General features: G+C 42.6%; 2 protein-coding genes and 1 long non-coding RNA gene across 10 annotated transcripts in view; 1 reads left to right on the top strand and 2 right to left on the bottom strand.

Annotated features, from left to right (window-relative positions):
* Positions 1-20,597, bottom strand: part of sorcs2 (sortilin-related VPS10 domain containing receptor 2) — a 114,976-nt gene extending 94,379 nt beyond the window's left edge. For all 4 annotated transcript variants that reach the window (XM_076143878.1, XM_076143879.1, XM_076143880.1 and 1 more), the window contains exon 1: positions 20,166-20,597. In XM_076143878.1, the coding sequence (XP_075999993.1) occupies positions 20,166-20,516 (351 nt within the window). In that variant the 5' untranslated portion in view covers positions 20,517-20,597. The remainder of the gene's footprint in view (positions 1-20,165) is intronic.
* Positions 20,598-21,159: 562 nt separating this feature from the next.
* Positions 21,160-24,816, bottom strand: LOC142993156 (uncharacterized). Of its 5 annotated transcripts, none has more exons than XR_012961106.1 (3): positions 24,696-24,816; positions 23,865-23,993; positions 21,160-23,087 (listed from the first exon to the last, which is right to left on the bottom strand). It is a non-coding gene; the product is annotated as an uncharacterized LOC142993156 (long non-coding RNA). The 5 variants fall into 5 exon arrangements; XR_012961108.1 differs by having other exon boundaries at positions 24,804-24,816; XR_012961107.1 differs by lacking the exon at positions 24,696-24,816 and adding an exon at positions 24,175-24,241.
* A 94-nt stretch (positions 24,817-24,910) lies between these two features.
* grpel1 (GrpE-like 1, mitochondrial) lies at positions 24,911-26,908 on the top strand. Its single transcript, XM_076143835.1, has 4 exons — positions 24,911-25,055; positions 25,713-25,848; positions 26,029-26,110; positions 26,211-26,908. The coding sequence occupies exons 1-4, from the start codon at positions 24,988-24,990 to the stop codon at positions 26,555-26,557; spliced, it is 633 nt and encodes a 210-aa protein (XP_075999950.1). The 5' UTR covers positions 24,911-24,987; the 3' UTR covers positions 26,558-26,908.
* Positions 26,909-27,004: the final 96 nt, after the last annotated feature.

The raw sequence follows: 27,004 nt of genomic DNA, 5'->3' as shown, positions 1-27,004 counted from the left end.
CTTTAACACAGCCCTTATTTTGTTGTCAAACTCAAGCTTGACATCTCTGTCCAAACCGGGTCAGCCAATCAGATCTAGAGCTCTGCGTCTCTAGGGCTTGTGGCTTAATGTTTCTCGACGTTACTTGTTCATGCACAAAGACAGACAGCAGATTTGAAGGTGAATGAGGGAAAAACACAACCTCCCTGTAGAGGAGACAATGGATGTGAACGAGGAAAATAGAAAAGAGAACATTTGTATAAGGATTGAGCGAGTGATTTTCATGATCTGATTGTGCAAAATATCTGGAAACTACAGCTGTCAGATAATATCATTTTTTTAGGGCAATAAGATGCAAGTACTTAAAAATGAAATGTAAAACATGGACATCAATACAATTGGGATGAATGTGATTAGGAGACAGAATCGGTGCAGATATAAGCTCCGTCTCATATCGGCGTATAAGGTCTGAACATACAAATTATCCTTGTGTGTTTGTGTAGTTACTGTGTCCAACCATTCACTCCGTACTCCCCCCCCCCATACCCACTCATCCATCACTCCATCCACCCATCCATGCACAAAAATAAAGATCCAAAAACAAAGCACAAAGGGGCCTCCTGTGCGGCCGGCTCAGTGCCCGTGTTTTGGGGAAGAGGCTTTTTTAAAAAACGCCAGGGCGGAAAAGTCTGAATGTGCCAAATGGGGCGAATTGAAGTGAACAATAAACCCAGCCTCTCCTCCTCCCTGCTGGAGGGTCTGGACAGTGGCCCTGTGCAGCCCTACCCACACTGTTAAGGTTTAAGAGACTTTGGGAATGTTGTGACTGAAGGAAGAAGCAGGAGCTTCTCATGGATATTTCTTCCTATTACTCCTTTCATATCTTGTACATTGAGTGGTGCTAGAGTACATCACTCACTTGCAGTTGTCATGGCTTTATCGCCTAGTTTTCATGGGCAAAGATTGGCTGTCCAGTGGCATAATACGATAATTTCAAGGGGTCAGTACATTTACAGCAGCTGTTCCACCTTTCCTAGCCTTCATGTCGGTGATTCATTGCAGTAGAAACTCTAATTGCCTGTAGCTCCACTTTTTTGGTCAGGGGGATCAAAAAGGTTGCCGCAAGTATGATAGGGATCATTATTCCTTTCCGGGAATTAGCTGTAGCTGTTTAGCGGTTTGGTAAAAAGGAGAGAGGAAATATTACATTGGTTTATTCCATCCATCCATCCACTACACCTGCTTATCCTTTCAGAGTCACGGGGTGCTGGAGGTCATCCCAGCAGTCAGCCGAATAAAGTTAAGTGCCATGAGTTCATCTCAGCCCTGAATGTCAATAACTTTCCCTGCAAAGCGTTTGATGTAGGCGGTCCCATTTAAGTTAGCAACTTTGAATCAGGCCCATAGTGATCTACAGTGACCCGCAACTTCTTTTCATCTTGCATCTTTTGAAGTATGCTCGGGGGGAAATGAAACCGTAAAACAACAATTCTGAAATTTTACTACAGTCACACTTCAGTAATATGTGTGGCCACCTCTTCCAGTCACTACTTCTTGGCATCATTGCTGTATAGCATCTAATAAGTGTCTGTATCTGTTGTCGTGGGATGTTTTCCCATTCCTGTTTAAGTGAATCACGCAGTTGCAGGGCATTTAGCGGAGGATCATGTCTTCCAATGGTGCGAATCAACACATCCCACACATGTGCTATTTGGTTCAGATCAGAGGAATAGGAACGACAAGTCAGCACTCATACACCTGCACCCCAGAGCTCTACAGACCTCTCCAGCTGGGTGTGGCATGGCATTAACTTGTTGTAAGGTCAAACTTTGATGCCTAACATATGGAACAACTAGCGGATCCAAAATCTCCCCCCTAAAATGCTCTCCAATCAGCCCATCCTGCCCAAAGTGCAGCTGGGTCCTGCCTGCATGGTGAATCCCTGTCCACACCATCACCAATATTGAGTCTATGTAACAAAAATGGCTGCAAGAAGAAGCCACACACATTATTGAAGTGTAACTGTAGGGAGATTTCAGAATTGTTATTGGTTTTCAAATGTTTTACAGTCCAATTTTCTTACTTGTTGCTGTATAACATTGTTTATGGAACTGATAATGTTGTAAATGGTCAAATATCAATCACAAAAAGACTGTTCTGTTTCTCTTTCCGTGTGTGTGTTTGTGCGGCCGTGCGTGTGTGCGTGTGAGTGTTCGTAATGTGTGATTATATGACTGTGATCGATTGTGCAGCTGAGCCCACCCACAGGGAAACACAGTTTAAGCTTTGGAGATGTCAATAAATGATTACATGCCACATGCAGCAAAGCAAAGTGCACAGTGTTGCATGTTCTTCTTTAGTGAAAACAACAACACACGGTGACACATGCACAAAAAACACTTCCCTACCAGCAGGGCTATGATCACCACACTGCTGTGCAGGATGAGGCACGACGTGTTGCGGCCACCAGTGCTGATAGTAATAATTTATTATCCTGACACCAAATTAACCGCATCAACACCAGACAGACAAGGATGGGGTGTAGGTGTTAACAGTGAAAATGGATAAAAAGCTCAGTTTGAGATCTGCCAAGTGTTGTTTTCATAGAAGTTGTAAATTAATAGGTAAAGACATGGCTCCCCTGTTGAAACAGTTGTTTTTTTTATTACACACTCCTCTGTAATCTCATTTTGAGTGCTCCCTTAGTGTCAGCTCAAAGCCTGTTTTAATGTGAAGGAGTAGCTTATCTCGCTGTGATAATAAAGAGTGCTTTATGTAGGCTCTTTGCAGTTATGCAAGTATGCATGTACGCCTTATACACCTTATATTAAAAATGTGACCTATATCCAGATACCAGAAAATACATATTTTGTGTGTGACTCCTTTTAGTGACTGTACCTTAATTTGTTACTAACCCCACATGCAGAGGGATCAAATCTGAGTAACTGAGTGGAATGCCAACTACAAGGTCAGACGAGCGATGCATGAATGTACACAAACATACAACAGATTCAAATCCTGTGCTGAAATGAGCACATACAGTACGCACAGTATATACCACCCTTTATGCTTATTCAGTCATAAGGTTACAAAAATGTGTCATACATACGGTATGTTGACAACATGCAGGTCTTTGTAAATGTGACCTTTTCATGCATAATATTTCTGTTCGCTCCAGAGGGGAGCATCTGATCCTCACAGCATTCTCAGGTCAAAGCCGTGCTCTGGGTTTATACTGGAACGAAAGGCCTCCTAGACTGACAGTCACCGGTGCTACAGAGTAATTGCCTTTCATTAACCGCTGCTAGCCTTTAAGATGGCAAAATCAAATACACACACACACACCTCATATAGATGCACTGAAGTATAAAAACGTGGCGGAGGAGGTGCAAAAAATGCTGCTTATGTTCTATTATGAGAAGAAATACTGGAAGGCAGACAGGGAACATCTTGGTCGCATCTTTGTTTACCGTGAGGTGACCCAAACCAACATTCTGTTTAATCTAAAGATAATGCAAAGTGAAATATTTGGTGCGTGTGTGTGTTCGTGATTGCTTTTATGTGTGTTTAATTATGCAAGTATGAACGTCCATCTGTGTAATCAATAATTAATCGAGGCACTAGGAAGATGAAAACCTCCTAGGATGCCTCCAGGTGAGGGATTGTAAGGAAGGCAGACAGCTGCTGGGAAGAGGAGGAGGGAACGAAAGGACAGCTGAGTGGGAATGTTCCCTTTGACCTCTGTTTTAAACTCCTTTTGCTACACAATTTTAACATTTTTATCCACACCACATGAATGATTAAATCCTCTCGAAACACGATAAGAATATGTAATTACACAGACACTTGCCTCCTCACCCAATACATCATCAACCTCTGCTTTTCAATGTTGTGTTGGCAATAAATGGCATATCACAGCCTCATCCAGAGTCCAAGCATAACACACCAATCTTTAAAACACAACAAAAGACAGATTGAGGATTACAGGTGTTCTTCCCCTGAGCACATTTCCACCAGACACCTGAGACAAAACGTTGTGATCAGAGCCAAATAGCCCTGAGCAGGAAGTGAGTTTGCTGGCAGTAGTAAACATCGTCCATGTTTTTGGAGGATGAATCACAAAGCTGGCCTGCGTTCTCCTCCAAAAGTGTGTGTTCATCACTAATGTGTGCTTTCTTGTGCAGCCTTGCAGTAGGCAGAGATGGAGTAAGTGCAATTTCATGATAAACAAATCTGTACTTGTGCTTTTGCCCCAATCACAGGTATAATTGCTGGCTCTGCAAATTGGTTGTGCGTGTTATTTCATTCAAATAAAAAAGCAAGTCTTAGCTTATTTTTTCCATTAATTCCTGTAAAGCCTTTGCAGTTGCACCACAAATGACCTGAATCTGGCTGCAGCGATGCATAATTGACCTGGGGCAAACACTGGGTTTTTGTAAGGCCAGTGGCATTAACAGTGATGCAATGCAAATGAAGTAAGCAACGTGCCAGATATGGATTTGATATTGACATTGAGTCACTCGTAGTGTGATAATCAGTGAATGAACTAGTTAGCTATGCATGTTGTTGGAAGTAGTTACAGGCAGATAGACAGAGTGAGCTGGCAGCTACTTACAGCCATGTGCTCGTCCTCCAGGCGCTGCAGGATTGGACTACTGCCACCTGCCAAATCTTGAATGTGAATAAGAGATGTTCCTCAGACTCTAGTATGATTTGTGTGTCGTTTTAGCTTTCAACTAACACTCAGAATGATGCTTTGTAAATGATGTATTTCTTATTTAGCTGGCTTCTTGTCCATTTGCAGTACAATGAAACACAAACAACACCCAAGTCGAGTTTGGCAACTGCCTGAGTCCTTGACATGGTGCCAGTTTATCCCTGTCAATGTGAGGAAGAGTTTTATTTCAGTTCCATTTTCTTCCCTAAATATCAACATACGCACGCAGGCGGTTACCGAGGTACAAACATCCAACTTACAAACAACCGTACATACAAACCAGCATCTTCCTGCATCATCCAAGGCTCCAGGGCTACCTCACACATAAAATAAATGTTCAAAATATATTCTTAGTGGTATTTATGACATTATTGTATGATTGATAAAGCGAAACTTCCACCCACAAGGCCTTATGAGTCCATCTCTCAATGCTGCATTTCAAAAGATTATTGACAAAACCATGGAAATGTAGTCAAGTGTGGGTGTGGTCTATATGAATAGATGTATATAAAACCATGGAAGTGGGGTGTTTTTAACTTCCTTTCATATGTAGACTGTCTGGACAAGGCCAGACCGAAGTTTTATCATTGTTTTTCGATACCACTTTGCTATAATTAGCTGCCAATTTGAGTGGACTCATTCTTCTAAAAGTGCTCGGGTTAGTGTCAAAAGCTCTGCTATTGCTTTCATCTTAAATCGGTCAAAGGCCCCAGTAAGTGATTCAGGAGATTAGAATGACTATGATTAAAATGTGTATTCTGCTATCAAAAAGGAGCCATGGCTGTAAAATCTCTCTGAGAGCTTTTCTTGTTAAAGCCAATACTTAGTACTAAATAAACCTTCAAATATGGTCTTGAACAAACTCTCCATCCACAGTAATTAAACAAAATAATGTTTTTCCTCCCAAGCTGATTTTGATAATTTCTTGAAACAAAGAAACAAAGAAAGTGAATGCTGAGGAGTCGGTGGTTCCTTCCCAGACAGGATTGGACATACCACAGGCAATGTTAAGGTTTAAATGGATTCATCTGCCTGGAATTTCAAGGCGTCTCTTTTCACAGCACTGACGGTGAACTGGCAAGCTCATTCTTTTCCTACAGCATTCTTTAACCCCCGGGGCACCCTCATCTTCTGCCAATTCCCCCAGTAAATTAATTATCATGTGTTAATTACAGCAGCCAGTGCATCTGAGCCTCCTGTCAGTGAGATAGATACACACCAAAACAAAACACTGGATCAGGATTGTGTCTTTAAAAGCAGTACCTGACCTTTGATATAAACATAACACAGTATCTGCCCTTCCCTTATCTTTCTTTGCGAAAATGTAGCATCAAAATCATCGCGTTTTGAATCAGTGATGTTTTATAAGCATGATTACCATTAAAATGATTCATCTCAACAGCCTTGGCCAGAGCAGGGGCTTAATCAAACTCTCATGATAGTCATTAGCTTCATTATAATGCCAAGTGCAAGTGAAAAGCCGAATATCACTGACAGGGTTCACCATCCGATGCCGGCAGCTCCCATAAACTAAGACCTCTATGCAGATTCATTAAGGAAAATACAGGGATGGTCCTGGATGTCTCTAACTAATGGTGTCCTCAGAGGTTTGTTCTCCAGCGGCAGGGACACATGGGAGATGGCCTCAGCAGGTTTCGAGCTTCTTTGAGGTTGAGGTTCTGGGGCTTGAGCTTGTATCAACAGAGAACTGTACACCTTCAACTGTCAAGTGAAACCTGACCAATCCTAGATATGTCTTTGGAGGCATAAGGAAGCCTGGTGACAGCACTTAACACCAAGCCATCACTAATCAGCATGCGAAAAATCTAATAATTTGATATAAAATGTTTTTGTTGACAATGTTCCTGTGATTCTTCCCTTTCTGCCATCCATTGCCACATTGTTACCAAGTGAAGTTTGTACATTCTGTAGAAGGTTCTGTGCTCCTAGTCTCTGCATGGACACTCCCCACTGTTCCTTGCATGTATGTCACTGCACAGCCAGAGTAATAAATAATTGCATCCATTATTTCGTAGAGACTGCTTTTGTGTCTGTTTCAGTTGACTAGAGTTTCTTTCCTTATTCCCTGAGGCCCTGTGGTTTTCAGTGTTCCATTGTTCCACAAATCATGGCGCATTTACCCTCACTCAGGAGCTGTGAAGATGTGTGAAGTGATATTTATTTTAGAGTCATATCCTCGTTATATTGGCAAAACTGTCTCAGCATCAAGTGTAGCCTTGTTTACGATGCGCGAGCGTTATTCATGTCAGAAAGTATTAACCCACTTTCCACATCCTTCTCTCACTGTCTCTCTCTCTGTCGCTCTCTCTCTCTACCTCTCTCTCTAGCTCTCCTCATCCTCTTTCTCTATTTCTTCAATTGTCACAGTTGTCTGGTGTTATATTCACATTTCTACCTTCAGTTGAACAAACTGACCAACTACATTTCTCCATTGACATGCATGAGGGAATGCAGTATCATTCACACACACACTTTCACACACACTAAGGTCAAAGCACAGGAAAATGTGTGTCCTGTACATCTGCAGAGACAGTAGTTTCTATGGTGACCATAACAAATTGTATTCTATGAAAGGAAACAAAATGCATTTTGTTTCTTTAGGATTATAAAACCTCTACCTAAACATTACTGTGAAAAGCTTCTTTTCTGAGGTGTCAAGTTACAGCAGAGGAATGATTACACTCCTGAGAGTCGTAGGTTGGTGACAAGGAAGAAGGAGTACCCAGCACACAAAAGGAAACACAGGAAAAGCTTCCACCCACATAGCCAGTGAGTATTGAGAATACAATAAAAGACAATGAATAGGCTGAAGCGGTGCCATTTTCGCAGCCTCCGGTTTTACCCTGCAGGTGTTCCCTTGTAACAGGCACAGGGAACATAATGTCCCAAGTTTTGGGACAACACTGTTATTTCAAAAACGCTATCCATCATACAAGTCCTGAACATGGCAATGGACACAAATTCAATCTAACCTGTGCCCTGCTACATTTTTACAGGTCACTCCACAGGTGTTATCATCACTGCTCAGCTCAATTATAATTACCAATGGCCTGCAAGGTCATCCTAACTAATTACAGGTGACACCAGACAGGTAGGTTCTTAAAGGGTAGGGCCATGTCAAGCTGGACAATGGGGCATTGTCCAAAGGGCATCTTCTAATGGAGGACTGAAGGTGCTTTATTTTGGCGTATGACAGCTGCCATCACAATGTTAATCCAGGGATACACCCTCTTTTTCCTGAACTAAACCCCCATCACCCTAAACAATGTCCTATTGACATCTGACTGACCTTGGTGCTTTATGTCTCCTTAGGAAAAACAGAGTGTGCATTCATTGGGAGGTGTGAGGCACGGCCTATGTGGCCCACAATGTTCTAGCTTGGGTCAGTGTTGGTCAGTGTAGTTACTACATGAACTAAGCTCAAGTGTTGGAAGGTTTTAGTTAACTGTCGTGAGCTCATACTGCATGGAACTTGATTGCTATGAACTGAACTACACACCTAGATCCTTCGGAGAGTTCTAATCCGACCCTAAAGTGTTTCCCCTTTAAGGTCAGTTCATATATGAACAGACCAATAACACTTCTGTCAGCACCAAAATACGAATTCATTGTCCCCAAGTGAACTCAGTGCGAGTGTTTCACAAGCAACATGAAGCCCATAACTATGGAGAGTTTGCTTATTCAGCCATTTGCCAAATATGCACTTCATCCTCCTGCTCAAATGTTTGAAGAAAAATAATGTGAAGAAGAAAATGTATTGTATGGAAGTACATTTCCATTCATTATGAAAGGAGGAATATGACTCGGACCATACTCTGGTTCCCTATGTTCTATACTATTTAGCCCAGTGACTGAACCAAAATGTCAAGTTTAATGTTCTCACCAATTATCAGCTTCTCCTAATGCAGTCAGAGGAAGTTGAGCTGCACACAAACACACATGTTTAAGTGTACAGTGTTACCAAACTCAGGGTGGTGCCTGGTTTCTAGTGAGGCTGTTTGGGCACTGCAGCAGGTGATTCTGCAGCAGATGTCTCCTCTCCACTGTGGTTAATAGGCACAGGACAGGTGGACAACAACTGCAAATTCCAATTATTCTTATTTGAATCGCAGACAGCTGAGACAGACAGAGTGGCAAGAGAAAGAGACAGAAACAGGATGGAGAGGGACAAAGATGAAGAGAGAAAGAGAGCGAACAAGGAAATGCCTAAGGCTCTTCCTCTCAGTTGATTAATCAATTTAATCTTTCTCAGTTGACGAGTACATTTGTATCAGATCTCACTTGTAGTATCAGCCCCTCTCTCTCTGTCTCTCCCTCTCCCACTTTCTGTCTACCTCTATCTCTCTACCAAGCCCCTTGGTAAACAAATGTGCATTGATGAAGAGCTGACTTGCTCATTTTCCATTGAGGGTACACATTTAACTGCATACCATATTATGTAAAGTCCAGCCTATACCCGCTTATGCTAAATTAAATAATGCTGGCACTGAAGCAAGGAAGCACATACATCTAATTGGCTGCTGGGTGATTTATTATTACATTCTATTTAAAATAGCAATCTGCTCCACTCTGTTAATGTCCAGCCACAGTGGCTACAGTGCACCAATGACCGTAAATGTCACCATGTTAAGTTATCAGGGCATTGTGAGAGGGCTGGCACAGTCTTCACCAAAGGTCAAGACTCGCTTCTCTTCTTCTCTCAAAGCTACGTACCAACAACCAGCTGCCTGTCAGCACAGTCCAGCCCGAGACTTGACAAAGTGCTTTGCTCTATTTGCATATTTCAACAGATACAACTAAAAAACAACAGAACGCTCTCAGTTTCTCAAAAAGGAAGACTAATTTTACATGCAAATGAATTTAGCACAATACATTTCAAGATGCGAGGTAAAAGATTGTGCTTTTTGTCAGGTCTGCCAACACACCTGGATGTGGTGAGCTTTGACAATACAATCTGTGACTCTCCACAAATACCTTTTGTCGGTTCAGAACAATGGTCTGTGAATGAACTCGAATGAACAAACGTTCTATCAAATGGTTACTAACTGAGAAATGGAATTGGAAATCATCAAGCTGGATCCATGGGCCATTTTAAACTTGGCCTGGCTTGTAAGATCTGTCAGGGTGAGTTTGACATGAGATGTCGCAAGACAGTAGAACCCGTCTGTTCCAGTATTCCTCTCTCTTCCTCTCAAGGCTTTTATTGTTCCCCTTTGTACGAAAAACTCATTAAAAAGTAAAAATGATGGCAATCTAACCCCTGTGAGCTGTGAAATATAGTAATCCCACATGTGAACAACAGGTGTCTGAACTTTTCAAATCATGCAGTGCATTGATGGAAAGGTGTGGCTCCAACAATGTGAAGGACAAACAGGAACTCAGCTTCATCTAAGCAAGAAGAGCGTCTGAAATCAGCCTCTGAAATCCCATCCTGTCTTATCTCAGTAGGCACACAATAGACCGGGTACATACCTATCTCACTTTCTCTCTCTCTCACTCCCTTTCTATTATATCTCAATTCTATAGATAGATGATGGTGAGAGGAACCACAATATAGTTGAGCAGGAGTCATTCTGCCCAGCGGCCATTATCAGATTAATACCCCCCCTCCTCTTTTGTGTCCAAGATCTCCTCTGGGTCTCTTACTCTCTCCCATTCTCATTCACTGTACACCTTTTTGCCTCTCTTTAACTTTGTCTTTCCCACTGGTCTCCCAGACGTGCCAGGTTACACGCCTTTGTCTGACCTGGTGCAAGTATCAGGAGTAGCCCAGGAAAAAGATGGAGTGAGAGAGCGGAAAGTGAGAAATCTGCGAAAAAACTAGTTAAAAGGGGGACTTTGCAAAGTCTGATGAGCGTCTGATGTGTCCTGTTTGGAATTGTGTGCTACTAATGTTTTAAATTGCTTGTGGAATGATAATCAAAGGATGTGGTTTTGCAATAACAACTTCATTTCCATTTTCCTTTCATTCTCCAGTCAGCCAATCAAGCCCAGTTAACTCTGAGTAGTGAACAGAAACTCATACAGTACATTTAGTTTTTCAAGTCCTAGAACTGCCTCCCGTAGAGAAAATCCCTTAACTGGAATGCTGTGACTGTAAGATTTTCTTAGTATTTTTAGAATCCTGAAACTGCTCTAACGGTGCTGTTTTGAAGACAGAAAGACAAAGAGACCAGGAAATCACAACCCTTCTTCAAACATAGACTGCAGAACATTAGCAAAAAAAAGTTGTCCCACCACTATGAGATTTGGTTTCTTCACATTGGCCGACCTCGTCCAGGTACTTCATCAATGTACCAACAATACCCCGCCCAGAAGACAGGTCATCATGTGTGTGATGCTGAATCAAAGGGAACTGTTCTCTTCAAGTGTGTCTGACATCTGCCAGGAGCACCCTGAGAGTCAGACACTAATGTAAGAGATATCTACAAGATCGCACAGGCACAGTGATTTATGACGAGGTTTAGACTCATAGAACTACCTAAAGAAGGAATAAAAATGATCGACTCGAACAGAATTGCAAAGAGTCACTCTGAGGTGGTTTTCAATTTACGCCTTGGCTCATTTTGGTGTCACATTGAAAATTGAATTGGAAAATGTCTGTGGTTTGACTGTGACCCTTTCCCATAGAACACAGAACTGTTGAGGTAAGCGTGACTGATTTTCTGGTCAACCACCGTGCAGAACAACGGGACAGATTTACCTCCAAGGACAGAACCATACAGAATTGGATTCAATCTAACTCAACCACATAAGTATGAAAAATAGGGCTGTTAGGATCAATCCATTATCACTGACTGCTCCATTTTAAAAAATAACCATTCAAATATGAAATAACTGTTGACTGGTGCCAAAGTCAATATCATTAGGGAACCGTGAACTGTTCCGACTTAAATTCGACTTGTTGGTAACCTGGGGACTGCCTGTACTAGAGTTACAGTGTACACAGAGGGGTCCACAAGTGGTCTATAATTGAAACATTGGAGAGGGAAGCAGCTTACAGGGTGAAAATAAATAAAACAAGACAGGACTAGAAATGCAACAGACACAGTAGGTTGCACTCACACTGACATGTGCACACAGCATCTGATGCTCTGAAGTCACATACACACACAAATAGGCAGCTGGCACCATCCTGCTGTGAGTGTGTGATTTTCAGTCTCTGGGGTTCTCTTTCTCATAAGCATGTCATCACATAGGTGTGCCACCCTCTGTGCGTGTGTGTGTGTGTGTGTGCGTGTGTGTGTGTGTGTGTGTGTGTGAGTGTGGTGGCATACATATGTATGCCTGTTTGTGCAGCTGTCATGACCGAGCCTTAGCGGCATTCCCTTTGCTGCCGTTTGCTGCTATCCCCCATCCCCCTTTGGTGGATTACCCACCAAGCATGCGGGGACCACATCGCAGCCAATCATATATTCAATTTCTCTGACACACTGGAATGATTTGTATCTTGACGCAGGGCTCTATCTAGCCCCGTGAATTGTGTCACAAATTGAAAAAAGAAAACAGAATAAGTCTTTAACAATAGACCCAAGCAGACCAACATAATAGAATGTGGTGATGGAATATTTTTTAAATGTGGTAGAATTTGCAGTCGACCACAACTTACTCTTTATACCCTTACCTTAGCATTTGCATATCAATGAATTTATAGATAGGTTTTGTTGAAACAGGGAAGGACTGGCCAGCCAAATAATCACATTCTACTCCAGTCTCCATTCTTTACCCCAATTCTCCCGACATATTGAACAGATGTTTTTTCAGCCCCCACCATATTGACCCGAGGCAGCTGTTCAAACCCCCCAACCCTGACCATAACAGAATACATCTCAAGATAATGCCAGTCCGCCAGACAGATAAGGGCTCATCAAGGCAGTAACAGCTGTAACACTATTGGGAGATGCATGTTGTGCAGGTGCCAGTGGGCCAATTGAAGCCAATCAGCATTTCACGCGGCAAAGCATTACCTGCATAATAATGTATCGCCCAGCATTTTCCCCAAAGTGGTTTTCTCATTTTCCATTCCCTTGTTTTCACTGTTCCCAGTGGCATTGGCCTCAATATGGTGACGCTGGTGATGCAGACTCCACTCCACTGCATATTCTACCACTGAAGTGACTTGTTGTAGTTCAAGCAAGGATGCCCACTCCTGGCATATCTCTGCCCCAGGTAAAAGGCTTCTCAATACGAAGCATGAAGTCAAACGAGACCACAGGGAAGAAGAAGAGATAAAGATGGAAACTGACAAGCCTTGAAATTTGGAGATATTTCCAGCTGACAGTCCTCTTAGTGAGTGGGAGATTTTCAAGACGGGAAGTCTGATGATTTACTCTATATTGCATTGTGTTTTAAGCATTGACATTTTAGACATTTGTTCCAATGTCATTTCCCCCAAAGGCATATTGAAAAAGATCAAGTCTTGTCAATGTCTTTAGGATGTGCTGTCATGACAACTGACCATTCCCTAACAGAAAGCAGCCAGTTTGATGCCAGTGGCAGCTTATTTCCTGTCTGCAAGACACTGAACTCCCTTCCAGCTTTCAGCTTTGTTATAGCTCAGTGTTGCTAACTGCATAAAATGTCAGAAAGGTGGGAATAAAGCACAGCATGAGTGAATAGAGACATTCAATTACATGGTATGACTCTGCCATCAGTCTATGCATGGGCGAATGTAAGGTCACTGTAAAAACGCTTTGTGTAAAAGCGTTATATCCGCACAAGTTATTTTTCTGGAAACCTTGATTCAACATTCCTGATGTCAGCCCTAAGTACAGCCTATTGATATAAATGGGGAAATGTGTGGTTGTGTGTGATTTCTTTGCACTTTGAATTTGGTAAGCAAGTGAAGCTAATTTCAGAGGCCAAGCTCCCTCACAAAATTATCCACAATTTTTGTTCACAGGTAATCTTTGTGCACACTTTAGTTGGGCCCTGACAAATCCCCAGCTCTCTTATAAATGCAGCAGGCACTGTGTGTTGAGACCTGAGTTACTCACCAATGTGTAAAAGTGTGATTCTTTGTCGACCCGCCGTTGCTGATGAGAATGAGGTCATAGAGGTTTTGTGATGGATGTGAGTAAGGGACAAGCAAGAACCTTGACAACCACTTACCACCTAACACACAAAGCACAGAGCGTCCATGTTGGAGGCCAGATTGAGTATTTGCAGACACTACTGTATATTTACTACATTTTTCTGTAAGGTATCAACCAGGGCACAATTCTCCCGTCTTTCCTCACGTAAAAACAAACGTTCTGGGGTATTGAGATTCATAGACTGACATAGGCATAAATTTGATCAAATCGTGTCTATTTTATCTCTGTAGTGCACTCACTACACATTCTTCACATTTTGAGTTGGTAAACATACTCGAGACTTCATAAAACAGGGTTAATTCAAAAGGTCAGTAGTTGAAAAGGGGATATTGGGGTTATTCTGGGGGTTGACTATCAATTTTGATAATTGTGCTTGTCTGGCATGTTTAGTTGCCTTATTGTAAATAGCAGCAGACTGTTTGACAGTTTCTCTTTAATAGTTGAATTTTCTCTATTTGCTATGGAGGTGTCGGATTGGCGGTAATCTTTTTGATAACTCCTTCACACACATGCATTATGTTGCATAGTGTACTGCTGATCTTCTTGTTTTTCTTTTGGTGTCTCCTATTTGGGGGTGGCCACATTTGATGATTTCTCTTCCTATCCTCTGTATCTTTCTCTGAAACTGCATATTCACTCTCACCACACCCATAAACCTCCTCTTTCTTCCTCTTTCTCTCTCCCCTAGCAGCTCCATCTTCATCATCCTTCTCCCGATATCGCCAGCATCTCTCCTCCTCATATCTCAATCTTGCCTCTCTCGCTTTGTCTCCAACCCGTCTGACCTTGTCTGTCCCTCTAATATACTCCTGTTCCTAACCCTGTCCATCCACGTTACCGCCAAGGAAAATCTTAGCATCTTCAACTCTGCGACCCCGCTGTGTTGTTACAGAGCAGAAAAATGGGCCAGTGGACTCATAGGAGCAGACGCAGTGACCAAAACAAACACACAAGCACAGGTAGGCATCAGAGAGGAACGCAGCGTCATCGTGCATCATCAAGGCTACAGTTGCTGACTCCAATCCAATGAAGTCTTGGTTAATGGTTCAGAAACTCAGAGAGACAAACTCAATGTGAAACTGCAAGCACCAGCATTAAACCTCTGTCAACAAGTGAAACCCCAAACCATTATCTTTCATTCAGATCTTCGTTTTGAACCGCACTCAGGAAACATAACATAACATGATTGCCAGAGTGCAGCTGTTTCTCTCTCAAGCCGACACAGAAATACTAACGCATGATTGTATTACCTGCAGGATTGACTATGGCAATGCTCTTTTTTCTGTCCATTGTCAACAGAATATAGCTCAATTACAACTACTTCAGAAATGTCTGCACATGTGCTGACTAGGACCGGAGAGAGCGCACATCTTACATTGATTTTAAAGTCTCTGCACTGGCTGTGTGGCTTGCTTCAGAATTGATTTTTAAGGAATCAGTTTATTGGTTCAAATAAAGCTCTTAAAGGTCTTGTACCTATTTAACAAATATGCTTTTAGCCTATGGACCCGCTAGAACCCCCAGGTCTTCTGGTAGTGGCCTTTTAATTTGTTCTAAAGTCAGAACAAAAGCCCATAGTGAGGAATCCTTTTATTACTACAAGACCTGAGGGCAGCACAAAGCTCTGATATTTTTGAAAGCAAACTCAAGACCTACCCTGGGCTTTTTTTTGGTTTTAAGGGAGTATTATTCATTTATTTGTCTACTTATTTATGTATTTTAGTCACTTTTTCTCCTTGATATATCCTTTTTAATCAATCTCACTTCAATACATTTCCTATTCCTGTTGTCTTTGTATTGCATTCAACCAATCATAAGAAAGGACAAGGACTATCCGTTTTGCATACATCCGTTTTTCTGTTGATGCCCGCTTGGATTACTGCATGCTGTTCTCATGCAATTGGCGTATGAGGAAAACTGAAAATACCTTGGTGTCTGAAAAGTCCTTGGAACTGGGGAGTGGGATGGCTAGAGAATAACGAGCGAGCGCTGTGGGAAGAAGATCCCACCCTGTGAAAATGAAATACCGAAGAAGCCCTGCTGGGCCACATATCACAATTCTTGTGGATATAGGGAGAGCCAGTGCTGCAATAGCTGCTCCAGGCAAGCCTTCATCTCACACCACCCCCTCACACATACATGGGAAATGCAAGATCTTTCTCCAGAGCAGGCATGAATTCATCTACATATCAGATTTTCAGGCCAAACTTGATGATTTTCATGTTTTATCAGTAGCTCATTAGCCAAGAAATGCTTGCAGTATTCGGAGCTAAAGTCGTGATAGCTGGAGGCTGCAAAAAAGCTGCACTGAGAGCCTAATGTACTCATGAACCACAGTAGAGGGCGCTGTTTCCTGCCCTGCCACTGGCCGAAACAACCTGACCCACCAGTCACCACCCACTCTCACTTTGTTCCTCTTTGTTATCCATCGCAATTGATAATATGAGCATGAATAATGCAACAAACTATTGCTTTATCATGGAAATATTCATGCTGCTTAAATAAAAAAATTGAGGTGACATTGCACTTGAGGAAAGCTCGGGGACATGATCAAAATCATTAAGAATCATCCTCCGGGGAACATGCATATGCATATCAAATGTCATTGCAATGTTATTATTAATGTGTTGGACAGGTGAACTGGCAGAACATCACCACCCTTCGGTTATGCAAAGGAGAAAAAAAAACCTGCTAGTATTTGACTGACACGTATTTTTACCACAGAGATACATTAAATATGCAGGAACTGAGAATTGCGCAAGTTGAAGATCCATTGAGAATTCAGATCGAGACTCAAAACACAGGAAGTCTCTATAGGATTTCAGTGTGGATTGCCAGGGCAACAGGAAGAGGAACTTTCAACTATGACAGCAAAATGGCAGAAGACAATGAGGAGAGTGCAAAACAGCAAGGGAGAGTCAAAATACTGTTTATAGAGACACAATTGGAAAAACAAAGATGTCATGATGGGAACATTTTAGCATAAGAAAGAATGGAGAATGTCACTGGCTGTCACCTGGTCGAATTTCGTGCCATTTGGTAATCAACACCCATCTACAATGATACCAAACTAAAATAGTGAGTAAGTGGATGCTGGAAACATTCATGTATGGTTGGGGTTCTTGAAGGGCCTTGTAAGTCACTTTGTTTTGTTGTAACAGCATTTGCATTATTACTATTATGCTGACAATTCTGTATTAACTTCACCATTAAAGAGTTGTTTGTGTGAAAAACTTGTAACAGGATCATTTTGCACCCCTAATTAATACATGACACCCAAAGTGGTGCTGTTCTCAGTTTTCTAGGTACTGCCACCGTGTGATTTACTATGATTCATTTTGAATATCCTTCAGCAGCTGTGTGCGTGAAGTCTGTGTTCTTCTCAAGTTCACTCATTCCCACCCAAGAGGACTCTTACACAGGGAAGAGGCAGAAATTACCCACAATTCCCCTTTAAGGGTAGAGAGTGGAGCAGGAGTGTGGACTGCCAACACCCCTTTTGTCGCTCATTAATCACTTAGGCTACTGTGGGACAGGCTGCCAGGGATCAGCATCACACACACAGACACACACACGCACACACACACACACACACACACACACACACACACACGACTTGCACGTTTAAAAAAGGTGTGAGTGAAATGCAAATGAATAATCTCCACCAACCAATCAATATATGGGAATACAGAAACACAATAGTGGGGGGTTGTTTCCTCACTGACTCAAGAACACACATACACACAAAACATTACCAGCAACACAGAAACACACACGTACATAGTGACGTTGTTCATTTCCATGAACAGAGCTTAGAGTTCCCTGGGGCTCGTCAACAACTCCTAAAAGAGGAGCGAGAAATGGAGAGAGAGAGAGAGAGAGAGAGAGAGAGAGAGAGAGAAATAGAGATGGAAAGAGAAGGAGCACAAAGAGACTCCTTTCAAGAGTGGAGGCTCTCTCCATTCATAAGGCTTGTATCATGTTATACAGCCTCCTGTCTCCTCCCAGACTGGCTTCTGGTACTAACAAACACAAAAGACATGTATGTGGCAGACAAGATTTGTGCGCCCTTGAATTAAATTTCTTTATATTCTAAAGCTTTTACACCTTCCTATAACGTGGACCTTTGTGTTGCTGGTAAGGTTTTGTTGTATGTTTTCCATGTTTTGTTGACATCATGTCCCAGAGGTGTCACAGATTGATCTATTGTATCACTGTTAACTGTTTATTGATGTATAAGTTTTTTCTTTGCTATATTAATCCCATAATAAGACATATGCACACTTCACCAGCTATCTCTGCTCTTCAAGGACAACTCTGTAGGACACCTGACAGAAAGCTGTCCACTGCTCGGAGCCATCAATTGACCTGTCAAGGTTTGCCAAAGTAAAGTGAGTGCCCTCCCTGCTGCTGCACGGACACAGAAGGGCACACAAGTCAAGCTTTCTTATCTCCACTCTGTGAAACATTATGTAAAACCCAAGATTTAATCATAAGGTCAACAACACAACACTTTTAATAGACCATCTTTTCAATCAGGGCAGCTGGACTGTGGAATTCCTTGCCAAGAAGTATGAGAGACTACCATCCCTCAGAAAGTGACACCAACCCATCATCACCTAACCCTCCTCATCAAACATCGCTTTGGAAGGTCCCAGTCTCTCTTTACGAAAATGAAACAGTGAAACAAGAGCGCCGACAGAGATTCAGTTCCTCCTATCAATCTACACACCTCTCATAAATGTCAGCCTTAGGGAAATTGAATGGCACCATCTGTCTATGTTTATTAGGATAGATAGGACCTTTCAGAGTCGATGCCCAATCCAAGTTAATTGAGGATATGAGGATAAGTCAAACCATGACATAGAAGGGTGAAATCCTAATGGGAGGATCCCTGTGGACTCATAGCCTCGATTAAGTGAATAGATAGCGTTGGGGAGGTTCATCATACCCGAGACCGCAAGGAGTCCATAGGGAGAATCCTTTTTATTATAACTGCCATATCCAGTCTTAAATGACAAAGTACTGAACTGCCAGAAGTCATTAATGAATCATGGTGCAGTCCTCAAAAGTGACTGGACAGACCTGTGAGTCAGACTCAGAGGCAGAGTTTGGTCTCTTTAAAACCAAACTTTGTAAAGAAGGGATAAAGGAAAATTCCAAACTTTTTCCATTGTCATTTTGGTGGATAATAGGACTATGTTGTGTGCTATGTTGACGTCACTTTGGGTGATTCCTGGGTAACCGAGTCCAATTCAGAAGCACCAGTGTGTGGAGTTGCCCATAAGCTGTTTTGTCTACGTTGTTAATTGGGCAATGTTACTTGCAAATGACCATTCCCATTATTTTACCATCCAGTTCTGATGAAACTGGCTTTTCACAGTCAGTTTCCATGTTCTTTTTTTGTTTGTCTTTTGTGTTTTTCAGAACAGCCTTGAAGCCAGTTAAACAGCAATGTGTTATATTGACAAAAAGGCTGTGATTGCAAGTGATGTCCCCAGGAGACACCAGCACTCCAATCCCCTGCCATCTGTCAATATCCAATCACAAAGACTGCTCTTGTCGCTCTCATCTGACCAGGCTCCATGGAAAAACACTATGATGTCCATGCAGTGACTTCTTCGCCATTTATGCCATTCAAATCTGTTATGATAAGAGTTTCAAAAATATACGAATATCTTATTTTGAAATACTTTCACGTGAGGTCTTCTCTCCTATGATGCCACTTCAATAATTTAGTCTGATAAATACATAAATATACTGAAAGATACTTGGAATTCATCAATAAATAGCTACATTAATATTTAAGTTAAAGCTGAAGCTGTATCGTGCCTCGCTTGTCTCCTCTGTGGCTCTGTGCGCTCACAGGTGCATCCTTGAAATTTTCTTATGAATGTTATTATACATAACGGTACTGATAATTATGGTTCTCAAAGGGGCGTGGGAGGACCAAGTAAGTGGTCTAGGTTAATTTCCTGAATTACACCTGGACCCGGGCTATTACTGTTAACTGCAAGTTTCACTTTGTACAGTGTAAACCGGCGATGACATCACAGCTTGGCCATGAGGTGCAATGTGATTACATAGGTGAGAGAGGTCACGGTATCTGACAACAAAGCCTCGAACCTTCAACCATCCAACATCATGCGTCTGCGTAAAAACCAAACCATACATCCGCCTTTCTCCACCTGGAGAGCCCGCAGCAGCCTCCTGTCAGAACAATAACTTGTTTTGATGAAGCGCGCCCCGTAGCTGGAGCGATTACACAAGATGATAAAGCGGGGTTTTGTTGAGGAGGGTACATGCAGTGGATCGTGACGGGACAGAACGAGATGAATCGTATGTTTACTTACGCTGCTGTTTTCCCCTGTCCAGTGGACCATCGCCTGGTTGTGGGTGGCATCCCCCTTCAGCACGAACGAACTGCTGATCAAAGACACTTGTTTATCCCGGGATATGGCTCTCCTGGAGCGGCGTGAGAACTCCGTGCCACCCGCTTCCTCGCTGCCGTCCGTTGGCAAGCCCCGCGGGGAGCCACCGTGTCTCCTGTCAACGTGAACCGCACAGTTCTCCCCGCCGCTCCGATTTAAACCCCGGCAGTCACGCACGGATCCCGGCTGTGCCACACAGGCAGAGGCGCCGAGGAGAAAGACGCAGAGGCGCACAGATGCGGAGACCCTTCCTTTGAGGCGCAGAGGTGCCATCGTTTGCCCCGTCGTAGCGGTTTTTTTTTCGCGACTGATTCAGAGTCTGCGTTTGTAGGAGATAGATAGGTGTACAGTGGTGAGCCGGGAGAAAGAAAGAGGGAGGGAGGGAAGGAGGGAGGGAGGGAGGGGGAGCGGAGCGAAGGCAGACAGTTGAAACAACGTGGACGCTTCGCTGTGCCAAGCGGGATCTGAAGGGCGGCTCACTGCTGCCATCTACTGTCCGGCGACGGCAAGCGTGTCGTGGCTGAGCTCAGTGTAGCGTCAAAGGGGAGGATCCTGTACCTGGAGTATTCTTAAATTTGTATTTTTTTCGAAATTTACTTCACTGTTTTCCAATCTAGACTATCTAGTTTTACACCTTCTTACTTAAATTCATGTCGTCACCCGCTCACTCACCTCCTACAAACACACAGAGGTGGCTAAAGGTGTGGGTACCTTCAAATAAAAACAAGAAAGACAATTATCCTCTGAAATAAGTTGGAAGTGACTGAAAGTAATTAATCATTGTAATTAGAAACGACATTTTTAATAGAGCTGAACCTTTGCTTTTTATGGAAGCGTATTCCTGCCGTGTCAATGTAAAATACTATTTCAGATATAAAACTAATGAAAATGGCCAGGATTAAATTATTGACACCCCTTAGATGTGTTAATAAATAATTTAATTGTAATTTCAAGCAGACTGTTTACTTTAATTGGTTTCACAGGTGTTATTTTTATCATCATTCAGCCTATTTAAATGAAGAAAAGTTCTCCCAGTGTTCTCAAACTCAGCCTTGGCGATTGTGAGCTTGGCCGGGTCAAGACACCTGGCCCGGGCGTGAACAAGCAGGCACATGGTGATATGGTGTTCCAATGCGTGCTTGACATTGAAGGACAAGATGATGGGCTGCGTGAGTTCCAGGATCTCAGTGAGGAGCTGGAGAAGTTCATCAGCTGAGAGCATGCTGATCAGTCTGTTGGCGTCCAGTCTGCTGAGTGTACATGCCATGGAACAGATGGTGCTTTGAGTAGCTACCTATTACGCACTGTAACTGTGCAAAAATGTGTCATTGTTTTTAAAGTTAATGTTTTATACCTAGATTTCATGCTGCAATTTATACTTGACATCAATGGCGAATCACTGTTCACTAGCCAATTTCACAGCCCCCTGATGGAGGACACTTATTTTGGCCATTTGTATCCACAATCTTGTTCTTTCAGTCACTATCCAAAGCTCAGGACCATAGGTGAGGGTTGGAACATAGATCGTTTACCAGGTCTGTCATTCCCCTGCCATCTTATCCATCTCATCACCAGGTGGTGATCAGTTGACAACCCTGCTGCTCTCTTTACCCGATTGTCTAAGACATATGGCTCTGATGATACGACTCCAAAGTCGATCATCGAACTTTGGCCTAAGGGACTCTGGTACCAAGTACACTTATGAGCCACCCTATGCTCGAACATGGTGTTTGTTATGGCCAATCCATCACCAGCACAGGAGTCCCATAATAGAATCAGTTCAGATCAGGCAGGCGGCTCCTTCCAATCAACCTCCACCACCTGATGTCATCCAAGTCTCCTAGTAGAAGTATTCCTAGACTGAACCCTTTCCAGGATGCAACCCAGGGACTCCAAGAAGACCGGATACTCTGAACTGCTGTTGGTTGCAAAAGCGCACACAACAGTCAGAACATTAATATACAGTATGTGAAAATGCTACTAGTACCCAATGAGTCATGAGACTATCTTAGTCAATGCTGGGGTATTTGATTAGACCTCGAACCATGTAGGGACTTCACAGAGTCCGCCTAATCGCCTCCTCAATGGCTTCATCTTCTTCAAGACTAACAGCACCGGAAAAAAGCTAACTATACAAAAGGTTTTTCTTTAAATAACCCATATTCACTGCCAGCTTTCTCACATTGTCACAGTTCATCGGGCCCATGATATGACTTCAGCCCTACCTGAACCTCAGTGAACTCGGCCCAGTCTCACCCCCATTAAGCCGTGAGAGTTGAGCTGAGGATTTAGCTGCACTTCTTTCCAGAAATTCTGATTTTCATTTTATCATGTTTATGGTAAATATTAAGCAGACACAAATTATATCCAGGCTCTCTCAAATGGACGACACAGGTTACTGCACCACTATACTGTGTTTGACTGAATCACAGGGGCAATTCACACCTTCCCTGCAGGAATTTTCACACATATGTTGTAATGTATGTAAATTCCAATATGAAGTTATGATGATACCATTTAGATACATCATTAATGAAGATTTAGCCACAGATTGTTTAGTTTTGTTCACACATGGCATTGTATTGTTCATTTTTAAAATGAAGAGCAAATAGAACCTCACAGGAGCATTCCACTCCTCCAGATGGATCACATTCAGCTCTCAGTACACCTCTTGCGGTGTCAGTGTTAAGAAGGTGATCTGTGTTAAATATTTACATGTTAGAGCTCTGTGCTGTCCATCTGCTGTCTAAAGGTTGAAAAGAAATGGACAGCATGCTTTTGTTGGCTTGATTGGTGTCAGGTCAGTGCACTCAGGTGTCCAGAGTGGCAGAAGTGGAGCGGCGCCTGTTTGAATATTTGATGCATGTCAGGTTAGAGGGTGCGCCAGTATCAAACTGGAAGGATGAGACTATTTTTAGTTTTACATTATCACATGGATTTTGTGAACTTTGTGCCTCTGTATCTATATTTAGTCTGATTCTGTCTCTAGAGTTGTATTTAAGCATTAAAGAGTGTGTGCGTGTGTGTGTGTGTGTGTGTGTGTGTGCGCGTGTGAAAATGGCAATATTAGGATTTAATAATGACCTTGCTGGTAGCATATAGTACTTCAGTGTGGCTCAGAATGTTATTGTGTGTGTGTGTGTGTGTGTGTGTGTGTGTGTGTGTGTGTGTCTGATTTGAAAAGTACCTCAGTGTCGAATTTCCCAATCTTTCTCTCTCACACACACACACAGACACATGTAACAGGTATAGGCGGGGGCTGAGGCCAATGATAGCAGATGATGCACACACTCTAACCTCTCTTGTCAGCACAATGCCTGTAATTGCAACCCTTAACTTACACTTGAGTTTAAATATTTCATTGTGGAAATGGTGTGTTCACTTCATCAATATTTGATCTTGAAACCAGTATGAATATTAATATTTTGGAATATACAGTATGCATGTCAAATACAAAAGTAACAGGAATACCGACAAAACAAAGAATGTAAATTACTTTTGGATCTGGATCTTGGAATTGAAAGAGTTATTGGATGCTATGAGAAAATCATCAAGCATTCTGATTTTTATTCTAATTAAACCAGCAGAATAGCAGATTTAGCATTAATAGGCTGTGCTTACCTTAGCGATGTTGATCTTTTCTGGCCAGGCCTTCATGTTGCTTCATGTTCACCTCCTGGCTTGTTTACTCATCTGTGTTGGAGAATTCTGGAGGGTTCCACCATTGTTTAAAGGGCAAACGTTGACGGACTATGGAGAAAAGAAATAAGTTTTAAGTGTACAGATGAGGAAGTCAGTCTTGAAAGGTCTTCATAAGAAACAACTGCCACCATCAAAGTTCAACAGAGTACATTAGCTCTCTCCAAATTATGGTTTAGTGCGTTCAGAATTAGAGCCAAAGCAAGATTCTCTGACATTAAATGCGTTTTACAATAAAGTCTCTCTGAATTTCAGCAAAACATGTGGAGCTTGATGCCCCCTCAGTTAAGACAGTTTCGAATAAGTAAGTGTAATGACCTTGGTGCGTTCAAAGACTGCTGGGATTATTCTGAATCACTGTTAGTGCTGTTCAGGAATTCTACAGTCATTTACTATTACTACATTTATCTTAGAATTGGATTAAATAATATACCAAAATAGAGTGCTCCGGCATGCGCTCATCAAAATATGATCATATATCAATATTATAATTTATGGTAACAGGTTTGCGTTGTAAATATTAGGACTAACTACTGTAGCATGCTTGGCTGAAATGATTGATAAACATCCATAAATTAACTTTGAAACATGTGACTAGACATCATTTGAATCGAACCATATCGTAACCATCCAGCCAAAGTATACTAAAGTAAACTACTTTAGTAAAAAGTACTCAGTTATTGTTTCGACCTTCATCAACGTTACATCACATTATCTGTATACTAGCTGAGCCTTGTATTAATTTGTGATCACCTTTATTAATTATATTCATTTCCCACGTGACATGATTTAACCAAAATTTTATAATAGTATACATTTTGTAATAATGTTTCGTTTGGTAATAACACGGTCTTTCGTCACCTTTAACTTCAGCTCAACCAAACTATACTGTGGGGGTCAAACACTCACAAGTAATTCTGATTGGTCAGCTGGGACAAGCGTGGTTCCTGATTGGCCAGAATCTGCAGGTTACGGCCTTGGGTTTGTGTGGCCCGTCAGCGTGTGATCGGGAGCTTTCCTTGTGGTGTCCTATCTATCGGTGAGCATGGCGAGTTGGTGTGTGCGAGCAGTGCGACAAAGCTACGCGTTTGTAGCTTCAACTTCTATAATCAGGTAAGGACATTTCTGTTGGAATGAACGAACCCTTTAGCTTCACGTGTTGTCCCCCTGTTAGCTTCCTGTAGTTATAATCAACGGCACGGTAGCAGCCTTGTTAGCACGCTATTGCTAGGCACAGTGGATGACAGTGTTGACATACTAAATCATGTCTGGGTGAAGGTTCTCTGTCACCCAGGTCATGGTATTTAAGGGAGGTTCATTCTCGCCCAGCTGAACTTGGATTGTAAAACACTGAAGTCGTTTCGCCTTCCTCACTCCTGACAGTGTGAGATAACCTCTGTGGATTCTCAGGGTCGTTGATACTCCTGATAAGTCATGATCGGGGTCCTCTCCACTGCTGTATCGATGCTCGGGTCCTGCTGGTGTAAAAGTATACTGCCAATAAGACGGTCGATCCATACGTTTCACTCTTCTGAGTTCAGAGGTATTGGTAGTAGTGTTGTTGTCAGTAGTTTTGATTAAGCTGTGTGATGGTATTAGTAAAGCAGGTCTGTAAAGAGAAACAACACAGCTCACTAGAGTGGAAGTGTGGACAAAGTTACCTGATCCAGAATCCCAAATTGTGTAGGATAATGCAGGAAATGTTTCAGTAACTGTAATGAAAAGTAATTGTATGCTTCATGAGTTTCCCATTGTTTCTCTCCACCCCAGACCATCGCCACGGTTGTTTTGTGCAGCAGCGCAGCAAAAGAACGGCCAAAATGAGGCTGACAATCCAGAGCAGAGTGCAGCAGAGAAGGTTCTGATGGAGAAGACCCAGCTGGAGGAGCAGCTCAAGGAAATGACGGTAAATAGAGACGGCTGGGTGATTCAGGGAGAAGGAAAGCACGATAAGGACTACAACGATGATTACAACACTTTTAACCAAACCCATCATGACGCCATTCTGTTTACATTACAGTCAGAATAAAGCTTTCAGTTGCCAGCCTTGCCATAAACTCTGGACTGACTCCTCTATCGTTTCCAGGACAAGTACAAGCGGGCCTTAGCAGACACGGAGAACCTTAGGACGAGGAGCCAGAAGATGGTAGAAGATGCTAAGTTATATGGTAATTATTATAATGTCTCTTAAAAAGCTGTGTCATAGTTAATAATACAAGTTAGTTGTGCAAAGGTTTACAGTGACATGTAACCATCTAAACCCAACAGGTATCCAGGGCTTCTGCAAGGACCTGCTGGAGGTGGCGGACGTCTTGGAAAAGGCCACAGAGAGCGTTCCCAAGGAGGAGGTGAGCAGCCAGAACCCTCACCTAAAGAACCTGTACGACGGCCTGGTGATGACCGAGGTCCAGGTCCAGAAGGTGTTCACCAAGCACGGCCTGGTCAAGCTCAACCCCGACGGGCAGAAGTTCGACCCCTATGAGCACGAGGCTCTCTTCCACGCCCCCGTGGAGGGCAAGGAGCCCGGCACAGTCGCCATAGTTACAAAAGTGGGCTACAAGCTGCACGGTCGCACCCTCAGGCCCGCTTTGGTGGGCGTGGCCAAAGCACTCTAGAGGAGGATGCGGCGTGTTGTTTTGTTGCTTGGGTAATGCTTATGACGTCGCCCACACAAGACTGGTCTAGGCACCCTACCGCCATGTTCCTAGCAGCCCGTCCTCGCACTACACACACCCCTCCCCCCTCAATGGTGTTTGAACGGACAGGAACCCAACAGAACTGGACTTTGTATTTGGAGAATGTCCCAACGTGTCTTTTTAAGGACAGTCTCTCAGTCATGTGATCAGATGTCAGAGTCAGATTCCAGTCCTTTCCAATTGTTATTGCATTGGATGTTGTATCTCATTCCCAAATATCAGTGTAATTATTATAAGTACAATAAATAGAATTTGTAAAAAAAAAAAAAAGTTATTCACTATATCACAAGCAAATACGTTTGTTTTGAAAACTGAAGTAGAAGAGAAGTGGTTTGTGTAGATCTTAACAGATGTTTCCAAATAAAG

The sequence above is a fragment of the Genypterus blacodes genome, unplaced genomic scaffold (genome assembly GCF_046128005.1).
Source record: "Genypterus blacodes isolate CSIRO-AG114 ecotype Tasmania unplaced genomic scaffold, CSIRO-AGI_Gbla_v1 ptg000027l_1, whole genome shotgun sequence".
In the NCBI taxonomy this organism is placed as follows: Eukaryota; Metazoa; Chordata; class Actinopteri; order Ophidiiformes; family Ophidiidae; genus Genypterus; species Genypterus blacodes.
Note: the sequence above shows the minus strand (reverse complement) of the source record. Positions and strands in the feature narration are given on the sequence as shown.

Excerpts from the sequence above, each read along its gene's own strand:
- grpel1 (XM_076143835.1), top strand. The coding sequence starts at position 24,988 with ATGGCGAGTTGGTGTGTGCGAGCAGTGCGACAAAGCTACGCGTTTGTA. Across the intron at positions 25,056-25,712 it reads GCTTCAACTTCTATAATCAG|ACCATCGCCACGGTTGTTTT; the intron begins GTAAGGACATTT and ends TCTCCACCCCAG. Across the intron at positions 26,111-26,210 it reads AGAAGATGCTAAGTTATATG|GTATCCAGGGCTTCTGCAAG; the intron begins GTAATTATTATA and ends TAAACCCAACAG.